The sequence below is a fragment of the Entamoeba histolytica genome, genomic scaffold (assembly GCF_000208925.1).
Source record: "Entamoeba histolytica HM-1:IMSS scf_1104750516285 genomic scaffold, whole genome shotgun sequence".
NCBI lineage: Eukaryota > Evosea > Mastigamoebida > Endamoebidae > Entamoeba > Entamoeba histolytica.
Window position 1 is genome coordinate 2,490 of NW_001915221.1, and position 11,622 is coordinate 14,111.

Sequence of the window (11,622 nt, forward strand, 5' to 3'; positions counted from 1 at the left end):
GCTAATAATGTCATAGATAAAACAATAAATGGAGACATTGACATAATAACTAATGTTAAATCCCAGTCTTTTGCAAAACCAATTGCATATCCAGCAATGAATGAAGTAGTTGTTTGGAAAATAATACCAAACTTTTGAGACATTCCGTCTTGAATTTGTTGTACATCAGAAGCAATTCTAGAAGTTAATTCACCAGATTCATGGAAATCATACCAACCAGCATCTTGTCTTAATAATGCTCTGAAATATAACATTCTAATTTTAATTCCTTGTCTTTCTGACATAACAAAGAAACAAAAAGTCATTAAGAAAGAACCAACACCACTTCCAATAGCAAAACATACCATCTTTAATACAAGGTCATTAATAGTATCTGCAACAGTTTTAGTAACTTCGTGATTAAATGGAATATAATATTTTGGATCATACATTGCTTCTTGATTAGGGAAGGCTTTCATAAGATCATTTGTATTAAAAGTATCAACCATATCTCCCATAACTAACATTTGACATGGAGTTAATACACCACATCCAATAGAACCAAAAATACCAACAGCAAGAAGAATTAAATCAAGCCAATTAGCATATCTATATAATTGTCTAACAGTAACACTTCCTGAATCATCTGGTTTTTTATTCTTTCTTGCTAATTCATCTGGATCAGGTGTAACATCAAATACAGCAAAAGCATCAGCAACAGCGTTTGTTGTTACATTCATCTTAATTAATTTTGAATCTAATTGAATTTTAGAGTGCGTTTAAAAAGCAATCAGGGTGTGAAACAACTACCAAATTTAATCCAACTTGATTGAATAAAAGGAGAATTAGAGCGACTCTTTAGTTAAAAATTTTAATTAAAAACTCAATTAAGTTAATTCCAAGCTATTTCATTTAAAAATAAATAGTGTCAGTTAAACTTTTTTACTATTTTTAATAATAGAATAAGGTTGATAAATACTTCAACTAAATTATTTACTTTTTTTAGTAAATTCTTTTAAGTGAATTTACTTCATTCAAATCTACTTCAATTTTTTTTTATGAAAATGGCAAATCTTTTCACTCAAAATTTTATTTTTAATTTTATTATAAAATATTCATTTTTATTATTCTTTTAAAATATAATAATCTAATAACCTTTTCTTTTTATTATTAAATAATGCTATTAATAACACAATATTTTTTGTGATTTATTTTTTAAAGTTCTTTAACTCAAGACAATTAATGGATAATTAAAAAAAAAATAGTAAAATACAACCCATATTTCTTTAAAAATATTAACAAATATGAAGATGATGAATTTTTTGGTTTTTATATTACAGATAATATTTAATGTTAATTCATTACAAAATAAAATTCTATTTAATAAAACAAAACAAGTTGAATATCAGAATTATTTTTAAATCATCTTGAAATTTATTAATTTTACAATTATTGAGTTAATTTAATTATTTTCAAATAAGTTAAAATAAGCAAAAATCTAAACGTTGTAGAGGATGGATAAAAGCATAAACTCTTTTTTTCAAAAAGAGTGCATACATTTTGTGATTAGTCATAAATTAGTCTTCTTCATTTTATCATTGTTTTATTATCATCTTTTAAACAAAACTTTAAGTGGAGAATTTAAATTAATCAAATCCATCTAAAAGGAAATTAGCAGCAAGTTGTTCATTTTTGTCACAGGCAATATAAGCTTGAAGACATTGTGATCTACCAAATCCTAAACCACATAGTCTATCAATAGCAGCATTATCTTCTGGTGATAACTGTGGTTGAGAAGGAGCATGATTTGGTTGTGGTTGAGTATGTTGTGGTTCAGAAGGAACTCTGTTGTCATTTGTTTGACTTTTAATAATGTCATAGATCATACCTGGATTATTTCTTATAAGTTGAGCGGCTGATGGATTTTCTGATTCTACATGTTGAATGAATGATTCAATAATTTGGGGTTGTTCTCTACACAATTCAATAAATTGATCTTTTGTTAAGTTAAGAATAGATCCTGGCTCTTGAGGGTATTCTTCATAACTACCTGCTGGTTGATCAGGAATATTATCTAAATCAACACCACTAATAAGAAAATCAGCAGCAATTGCAGTATTATTTTGTGATTTTCTTAAAGCTTTAATAGCATCATCTCTTAAAAATCCCATTTCAACTAAATGATTAATATTTTCTTCAGTTGGTTCAACGTTAACTGTTTGACGTTGTTGTGATTGGAAAATATCAACTGGTTGTGTTGAAGGTTGGTTTGTTGTAATAGGTTGAGTAGTAGGTTGTTGAATTGGTTCAGTTGAGTGGGTTTCTGGTTGGGTTACAGGAGCAAGTTTAGGAGGAGGAACAGCACTCTGAATAAATTAATTAAATATTTAAAAAGAAGAACAATAATTAAATAAAACATAAACTATAAAATAGTTTTTATAATAAAATAAATACAAACCTTCTTAACTACCATAACAATTGAATCACCTTCATTAATACCTAAACCACCAAGATTTTGAGCATTATCTTTAAGCATACGAGACTTATAAATAAGAGAAATATTTTGAATATCAATTCCTTGTTTAGCATTAATCATTCCTTTAAGTTCACCAACTGTTGTTGTTTCTGGTTCAATTTCATATTCATTTAATATTCCTTGAATAGTCTTTACAATAATTTTCATTTTCTATTTGTCTTGTATTTGAAATATTTAGTTTTAAGTTCTTTTTAAATAGAACTTATTTGAGGTTTGAACTATTGTTACTTTTTTCTTTATTTTTTTTTTAAACTTCAACGCTTTTTTCTTTGTTTTTATTTTGAGTTCTAACTAAATAAATATAATATTTTTTTATTAATTCTCGTTAATATTTTAAAATTATTAGTTCTTTTCTAGGATATACTTTTTAATTATTTAATATTTTGTAATTTTTTTTAGTAGAATTAATAATATTATTATTGATTTATAAAAAGTTAGATAGAATTAATTATTTTTTTAAAATCATTTTTAATACTTCTTTTACTATAATCTTTTAGTTTTTATAAATCATTTCATTTCTTTTTGCTTTAATAATAATTTTATTTTTTAAATAACACAATTAATAACTGAAGGTTTTTATAAATATTATATATTAAATACTTGAACTTAAATTAAACGAAAGGAAGATACTAAGTCTTTTTAATTAAATTTGATTCATTAAAATACAAAAAAAAAGAATGAAAGTCATAAGAAGGAAGTTAAAAGATGAAATTTCTCATTAATATAGTCTTATGTTAAATTAAGGAGGAAGAATATTCAAATGTTAAAGTTAATAATATTTGTACTATAATTATATAGTTTGAATAGTTTTATAAGTTAAAAATGAAGATTCGTCGTTATTTAAAGTGAATAAAATGGTTCTATTTTATGGGTTTTAACACACTCTTATAAAAGAAGTTAGAGATTATAAATCATTCTTAAAAACTACTCTAAATTCATTTTTATATTAAGATGAACAACAACCTCTTTCTTTTTGGATTGTTTTATATAGGATGTTATTGTACTACATTGAAAGAAACAGTAGTTACTAAACATCAATTAATTCCATTGTCTGAATGTACTAAAGCTAGAGTTACTCATTATGATATTGAAACATGGAATTCAGGTACTGCTTGTTCATTTGGAGAACAACCAACACAAGTCATTCCTGGATATATGTTTGGAGGTTCATTAAATGAAGCATTTTTTGATCACAGTAATAAATGTGGTATTTGTTATGAAGTTGTTGGTCCGAAAGGAACAGTTAGGTTTAGAGCTGATAACAAATGTGCTGTTCAAGGAAATGAAAAATATTGTAGTGGAGATATGCATCACTTTGACTTAGTCGAAAATACTTTTACATATGTTACAGATGAAGAAGGAATATCTAATGTAACTTTTAGAATGGTTGCATGTGACTATACAGGAAATTTAAAATTAAAAACATACTCTGGTTCAAATAATTACTTTTTGGAATTTGTTGTTCATGAACATACACTTGGTATAACTAAGCTATTATTAAAAGATAATGAAATGAAAGAATTTGTCGATGTTCCAAGATCAGAATATAATACATGGAGATATGGGAATATTGGAAGAGCTTTTAGTTTCCCAGTTATTGTTCGAGTTTATTCTATAGCTGGAACTTACGTTACTATAAGTGTTACTGATGGCAATGAAGGACATACTTTTGAGGCAGATGGTAATTTCAAAATTCCAAATAATAAATATTTTGATATTGATACACTTGAAATGATAGACATTCCAAACGGTACCACAGAGTGTTGTTCATTAATGGAAGACGATTACTCTACTCTTTACAAAGAGGGAGATGTTCAAGGAACTTACAGAAATTTACCTGTAAACGCTGACATAACTTTAAATGATAAGGAAAATCCTAAGAATGGAGAATATTGTTTGAAGGCTGATATGAATGGTTGGGGATTAATCCAATTAAATGCCTATCACCCAGCACAAGCAGACCAATATACTCATCTTCATTTCTTTTTAAAATCAAAGGACGAATGTTCAAATTGTTTTAACGTTCAAGCACAACACTTGAATAGCGATGGGATTACTGTCTCAACAAAAGGAGCAGGGGAATGGACAGAATTCAAAATTCTTTTAACAGATTTAGGAATTACCAACAATGAATTTTGGGGATTTAGAGGACAAAATATGAATAGTGATAAAAAAACTTTTTGGCTAGATGATGTTGAACTCATTAAAGATCCAAATGCTCCAGATGCTGGCAAATGTTATAATACTGATGTAACTTATATACCAGATACATATACTGTTGATGATAATTCTAATGGTTCAATTCCTTCATCAAAAAGTGAAGAAACAACAGACAACAGCTTAGAAAATGAAGGCAAGTATTCTTATTTGGTTACTGGATTATTAAGTATTTTAATAATACTCATTATTTAATTGAATATTTGGAACATTTAATTTTATATAAAGTCTTTATTAAAATCATTATATTTATTCTTTTATTTATTATCATTTTCTTCTTATAAACCATAAAATAATTTGTATTAAATTATCTTGTTTGTTTTAATGTGCTGTTAAATATTTCTTAATTCCATCTGGTGTTGGTTCAATGGTGTCTTTTCCTGGTTTCCAATTGAGTGGACAAACTGCTCCATGTTCATCACTGAATTGAATTGCTTTAACTATTCTGATTGTTTCTTCTGTTGATCTTCCAATTCCATCATCATTCATTTGAATGTATCTTACTTTTCCTTTATCATCAATGATGACATATCCTCTTCTTGCAATTCCTGCTTCGACATTTAACATTCCATATTTGATAGAAATGCATCTCTTAATATCTGATACTAATGGGAATGTCAATTTTCCTACTCCTCCTTTACTTTTATCTGCTTCACACCATGCTTGATGACAATAAACTGAATCTACACTCACTCCAATAACTTCACAATTGATTTCTTTCAATTGTCCTGCAAGTTCACTATATCCAATCATTTCTGTTGGACAAACAAATGTCCAATCCAATGGATAAAACAACAATACAACATATTTTCCTCTATATTCATTAATATCAATCTCTTTGATTGAACCACATGGACAATATGCTGGTGCTTTAAATTCTGGTGCTTCTTTTCCAATTTGTGCTTTTTCAAATGTGTTTATAAATTTCTTAAATGCTTTTATTCTTGGACAACAACATTCTTTCTCTTGACATTCTTTTTTACAACACTCTTTTTGTTGATTGCAAGACATTTGACTGATTGAATTGATGAGATTGTGGTGATGATGAGATGTTTAAATGACAAATGAACTACCAAAATCATCTTTACTTAACTAAAATAAAAATGTCGTCATCATCACTTCTGCATTATTCTCATTATGGTAATTATTCAACATTTAAACAACTTATAATGAAAGAACTGGTAAATAGAAAACAAAAATGACTAGATAAAAAGAAGAAAACGGAGATACACACATCCACACATTCTCAAAGAATCTAATGAAGAATATGATGAGGAGAAAGAGAAATGTATTGGCACAAAACTTCAATAAAAGTATTATTTTTGTATATGTAACATGAAACTAATAAGTCATCAAATAACTTTTTTTAAACTAAATTATATTAAAACAATGAAATAAAGAATAAACACAGTTTACTTAAAAATAAATAAAAAGATAATAACGAAGTTATTATAATTGAGAGAATATTTTTAATTATAACTTTATTTATTAAGAAGTATGATAACATTATAGTTAGTGGTTGTATTTTATTGATTTTTTTGTCACATAAAGTAACTAAGAATAACGAAAAACTTTAAGAATGGTAATTTGATTATTAATTAATAAATTGAATATTATTTTCATATAGTATGAAGTTACTAAAGTTTAGGTGAGTTATGTTGGTTAGGTTATTTTGTGAATACCAAAATACCAAGATAAATTCTTTATAACTAATGAAAGAAAAAATCAATTCACAAATGAAAAAACAATTATAAGAGAGACTATTCTTATTATTAAACCATTTACAAGCAAGGTAATGATTTTATTGACTATATTAGTAACATAAATGTAATAAATTATAACTACTTTTTGTTATTAATGAATTATAGTCTTTTTTAAAAGTATTTATATGTCTAAGATTTATTAAAGGTTATATTGTATTATGTTTTAAGCTTATATGATTTATAGTGGATTAGTCAATTCTACACAATAAAAATTCTTTTGAATATGTTGTATTTAAATTAAATTGAAATTCATATGTAATAATTCTCAAAAGAATAATAATTTTTAATAAAAAGAACAGTAAACATCAAAATTAATTTATCTTGGAATCCACATTCTTAATTTTGGATTGAATTTACACATTTTTTTTAAGATTTCTTTAAAAATTCTACATTCATTATTTCCTTTTACGTCATCAGCAAATTTATCTATTACTTCATTAGTACTAACTCCTTTACCATTTTTACTTTCAATAAAATCAGCTAATCTTTCTGCAATTGACTTCTTTTCTAAATTTGATTTGTTTATATCTCCTGATTTCTTTTCTGTCATCATTTCTCTTTTTTTTTCCATTTTTAATTGATGAATTGCTCGTTCAGCAATTTTTTGGGTTTCTTCATCTGTTAGTCTTTTTTCAATATCAGTTAACCCTTTAGACTTTTCTTCAATGATTTGATTAATTCCATTTTCATTCTTATTATATATGTTATTCATAAGATCACTTTCAGTACTTTTTTTATCATTTGTTGTTACTTCTTCTTTCTCTTCTTTCTCTCCTTCAATTTCATAAACTTCTTTTTGTTTTTCATCAATTAATTGAAAAAATTCACGAATAAATTGTTTTTTAAATTGTTTTCTTGTTTTTTCTTCTTCATTACATAAAATTTTATCAGATAATATTTCTTTTGCCATTTGTTTTTGATAAATATGTTCTTCTATTGTTCCTGAACAAATAAGTCTATAAATGATTACATCTCTGTCTTGTCCAATTCTTAATGTTCTTTCTTTTGCTTGAGAATCAACTGTTGGATTCCAATCTGGGTCATACATAATTACTCTATCTGCTCCTGTTAAATTAATTCCAAGACCACCTACTCTAGTTGTTAAAATAAATACTAACACTGTTGGGTCATTATTAAATTGTGAGATATACTCTGGTCTTTTATTACTACTAACAAGACCATCCATTCTAAGATATTTGAAGTTTTCATTTAACATCATTTGTTCAATAATATTTAACATTTGTCGAGTTTGGCAAAAGATAAGTGCTTTATGTCCTTCTTTTTTAAATTGTTTTAGTAAATCACATACATATTTTAGTTTACTACTTTCTTTATATATTGTTTCAGGTGTTAAGTCTTCAGTTTTATTAATCAAATGTGGATGATTACATATTTTTCTCAATGTGTCTATTGCTGCTAACATATCCATATCTCCGTCAATAACTTTTGCTATACTACTTGAATTAACATATTCTAAATACATAGATCTTTGTTTTGGTGTCAATGGACAATAAACAAATTTTTCTTGTCTTGTTGGTAATGATGGAAGTACTTCTTTTTTTATTCTTCTCAAAAAAAATGGTGCAATCATATCTCTTAATCCTTTAGCACATTTAAGTGCAGCCATGAATTGAAAATATGATGCTGATGTATATGAACCATATCTAATGGGTTTAATGAATTGTTGTTGAAACAAAGGTAATGTGCCAAGTTTACCTGGATATACAAAATCAAATAATGACCATAACTCACTTAAGTTATTTTGAATTGGTGACCCACTTAATAATAATCTTTGATGAGCCTCTAACATTTTAACTGCTTTTGAAATCTCTGCATTAGGATTTTTAATTTTATGACCCTCATCTAATACAATACAAAACCAAAGGTATTCACTTAAAATATCTTTATGTGTTCTAATAAATTCATACGTAGTTAAATACAATGAATTATGTGTAGTATTTAATAAATTAATATTGTCTTTATTTGTAGATGACAAGTCATTATGTAATATAATTACCCTCAATGATGGAACAAATCTATGTGCTTCTGAAACCCAATGTGGTATTAGAGTTAATGGTGCTACAACAAGTGAATTACCACAAGTTAATGTTTCAGTTTTTTCTTTATTAAAGAATGTGCATTGTAATCCTTCTAAAAATGCAAGCACCATTAATGTTTTACCTAACCCCATTTCATCTCCAACAATCCCTCCTGCATGTTGTTTAAATAATTCATACATCCATTTTACCCCTATTCGTTGATGTTCAAATAATGATTGATATAATTCATTTCTCATTACTAATCCACTTTTAAATGTTTTTTTTTCTCCTAATGGAGCTACAGAGTCTTTTGTTTGTTTAACATTAAACCCCATTTTTTCTAGTCGTTGTTTATATATTCCTTCTATTGCATCATCCGTCCATTCTTCTTCCTTTTCAAGATGTTCTACATATTGAACATCTTCTTCTTTTACTTCTTTTTTAATTTCTTCTTCATCTATATCTTTAAATCTATCATTCTCTTCTGGGACTATTATTTGTTCATCTCTTTGTTCTTCTTCGTCGATAATATCATCTTCTTCATATGTTCGTTTCATGTTTTCGGGGGTTATTTGAGTTTTTTATTATTTTTTTTTATGTTTTTTTCAAAAATGTTCATTGAAATAATGTAAGTCACTCATGGAGTTATTTCTCATTATTACTTTATATATGACGTTTCTTTATATTATTTGAAATGTGTTATACTAGATTTTATCTTATTTTAATTTTTTAATCAGTACTACATTGTGTTAATCACTTACAATAAATAATTTGGAATTGTTTTTTGAATATGCTTTTAATACAAATTGCCATGGAATTATTTGTTAAAGTTAAAAAAAACAATTATAGATTAGGTATTTAACAATTGTATAGATGAATTAAAAATAAATTAAATGATTATGCTTAATAAACATAAATCAAATAACCATAGAATATCAGGAAATAAACATTTAAAAATCAGATTTATCATGAACTATAAAAATACTTTCAATGACTATAATTTGGTGATTATTCAATACACATTGGTTTATTGAATGATATTATTGTGAGGTTACTAATTAAATTTTCATTCAAATATATTTATTATCATATTGTTTTTAAAATTATTATCACTATTTATTAGGAAATAATACTCATATCAATATAATTATCTAAATCTTTATTAATAACTTGAATAATAATTGTACAAGATACTATTTATACAAATCATACTTAATAATCTTTTAATAGTCATTTGAACTTCTTTAACATTTATTATAATGATGGTAACTGATATTTAATAATATCAGTATTTTCTTTATTATTGGTTTCAATTCATATTTATCATTCTTACCTCTATTAATTATTCTTTTTTCATCAATATTATTTTTATATTCTTATTCTTTTCTTTGAGTTTTAATTTAGCATTATTAAAAAATGAAAATAATATGCACATGAATTGTTTTATGTATTTATTCTTTGTGTTTGCATAACTTAGTTATTATTTATTCTTGTACATTAAGAAGGAAGATACAAATAAACGTCATTTAATACTCTAAAACAAGAATTTTAATTTAAAGTTATTAAATTACAAATAAAAACACAAAATGTTAAATAACAGTTCTATAGTTAATACAAGAAAGCATTGTACTCTAAAAACAAACAATTATTAATGTTATTAACATGAAATTTATAAAAAAATGAAACAAGTCAAATGATAAGATTTATGTTTTAAGAAGTAGTAATAAAATGTCAATAAAAAGAAAAGAGAAATGTTAGTTGATAAAGATATTATTTATAATTAGATATTAATTAAGTGAATGTTGAATAAGAAATAAACACAAAGAATTTTATAATAACATATAAATTTGATATTATGATATAGAAAAATAAGAAAGAATGAAGAAGATATTAAATAATTAAAAATTCATATTTGAAAATGAATTTACAAAAAAATAACAAAACTCACAATGATTATATTTGAATAATAAATAATTATGAAATAATTTAATGATAGTAAGACATATGCATATCATTAATTACAATATTTATAATACAAAAAGAAGAAAGAATAAAAGAAAAACAGAAATTAACAAAATGAAATACATGAATTATATAATAAAATAACAGTTCATCATAATATTCGAAAAACAAAGAAATAATGAATAAAATAAAAAGATGATAAATTAATAAATAGAAATGAGGATAGAAAATAACAAGATAGAAAATATGAAGAATAATAATAACAACAAATATTGAAATTCAATAATTATAGAGAATGAATAAAATGAAGAATAAAACAAAAACAAATAAAGAAAAAAATGAAGGAATAATAAAATATAAATATTATACATTGATAAATGAAATTTCATTTATTACATTTTATTAATTATCAAATGAGTATAAAATAATAATAATAATAAAATTAAATGTATTAATTCAATCAATTTACAATATAATAACATTTACAAATATGAAATGAGATAAATAAGAATAAAATAATAGAAATATATTATATAGATGATAAAACATCATATAAAAAGAAATAAAGAAGAAAATAAAGAAGAAATTGACTTTCAATAGAATAAAATGAAATAAATAAAAGAAGGTGTTTAGAAATAAACAAAAAATAAAAGAGTAAAATGAAAAAATAAAAGAAAATATTATCAAACAAACAAAATGTTAAGTTTGAATAAAGAATAATATAAATGTCAATAATTCATGAAGAAGAAAAGAAGAAATATATAAATAATATAAATAAAAATACAATGTAATATTTATTTCAATTGATATACATTTCAAACAAATCGAATATAAATAAATGAAATAAAAAAATACTCAATGAAAAAGTAAAAGAAATGAATGAAATAATACAAAAGAATAAATAATGAAGTGAAACAATAAATCCAAAATAATAGTAAATAATATAGGTTAAAAATCATTTTATTTTTTAATTCACAAACAAAATAAATGCAATTGCATGCAGATTCAAACCAGTTGATATTGTTTTTTATTAATTCTGATTCATCAATTTCTTATTTAGTATTACTTGGTATATTCTAATTTCTTGATACTAATGTGTGTTATTATAATTTCAATACATTGAAAA

The 11,622-nt window shown here is 24.3% G+C and overlaps 5 protein-coding genes across 5 annotated transcripts in view; 1 reads left to right on the plus strand and 4 right to left on the minus strand.

Moving 5' to 3' along the window:
• EHI_001290 (P-glycoprotein-2, putative) overlaps nt 1-719 on the minus strand; it is a gene marked incomplete at both ends in the record, with an annotated part of 1,120 nt that extends 401 nt beyond the window's left edge. Inside the window, one exon of the mRNA XM_001914183.1 lies at nt 43-719. Coding sequence (XP_001914218.1) covers nt 43-719 — 677 coding nt within the window. The remainder of the gene's footprint in view (nt 1-42) is intronic.
• Nucleotides 720-1,625: 906 nt separating this feature from the next.
• On the minus strand, nt 1,626-2,662 carry EHI_001400 (RAD23 protein, putative; the record flags this gene model as incomplete). Its single annotated transcript, XM_644420.1, has 2 exons — nt 1,626-2,345; nt 2,438-2,662. 2 exons carry the CDS (start codon nt 2,660-2,662, stop codon nt 1,626-1,628), a joined length of 945 nt encoding a protein of 314 aa, XP_649512.1.
• Nucleotides 2,663-3,466: 804 nt separating this feature from the next.
• EHI_001410 (uncharacterized protein) lies at nt 3,467-4,927 on the plus strand (the record flags this gene model as incomplete). The annotated part of the gene is made up of 1 exon (XM_644419.1): nt 3,467-4,927. The coding sequence occupies one exon, from the start codon at nt 3,467-3,469 to the stop codon at nt 4,925-4,927; it is 1,461 nt and encodes a 486-aa protein (XP_649511.1).
• Nucleotides 4,928-5,018: 91 nt separating this feature from the next.
• Nucleotides 5,019-5,748, minus strand: EHI_001420 (peroxiredoxin). Its single transcript, XM_644418.2, has one exon. It carries the CDS (start codon nt 5,741-5,743, stop codon nt 5,054-5,056), a length of 690 nt encoding a protein of 229 aa, XP_649510.1. The 5' UTR covers nt 5,744-5,748; the 3' UTR covers nt 5,019-5,053.
• Nucleotides 5,749-6,811: 1,063 nt separating this feature from the next.
• On the minus strand, nt 6,812-9,091 carry EHI_001430 (helicase; the record flags this gene model as incomplete). The annotated part of the gene is made up of 1 exon (XM_644417.1): nt 6,812-9,091. The coding sequence occupies one exon, from the start codon at nt 9,089-9,091 to the stop codon at nt 6,812-6,814; it is 2,280 nt and encodes a 759-aa protein (XP_649509.1).
• Between the last annotated feature and the right edge of the window lie 2,531 nt (nt 9,092-11,622).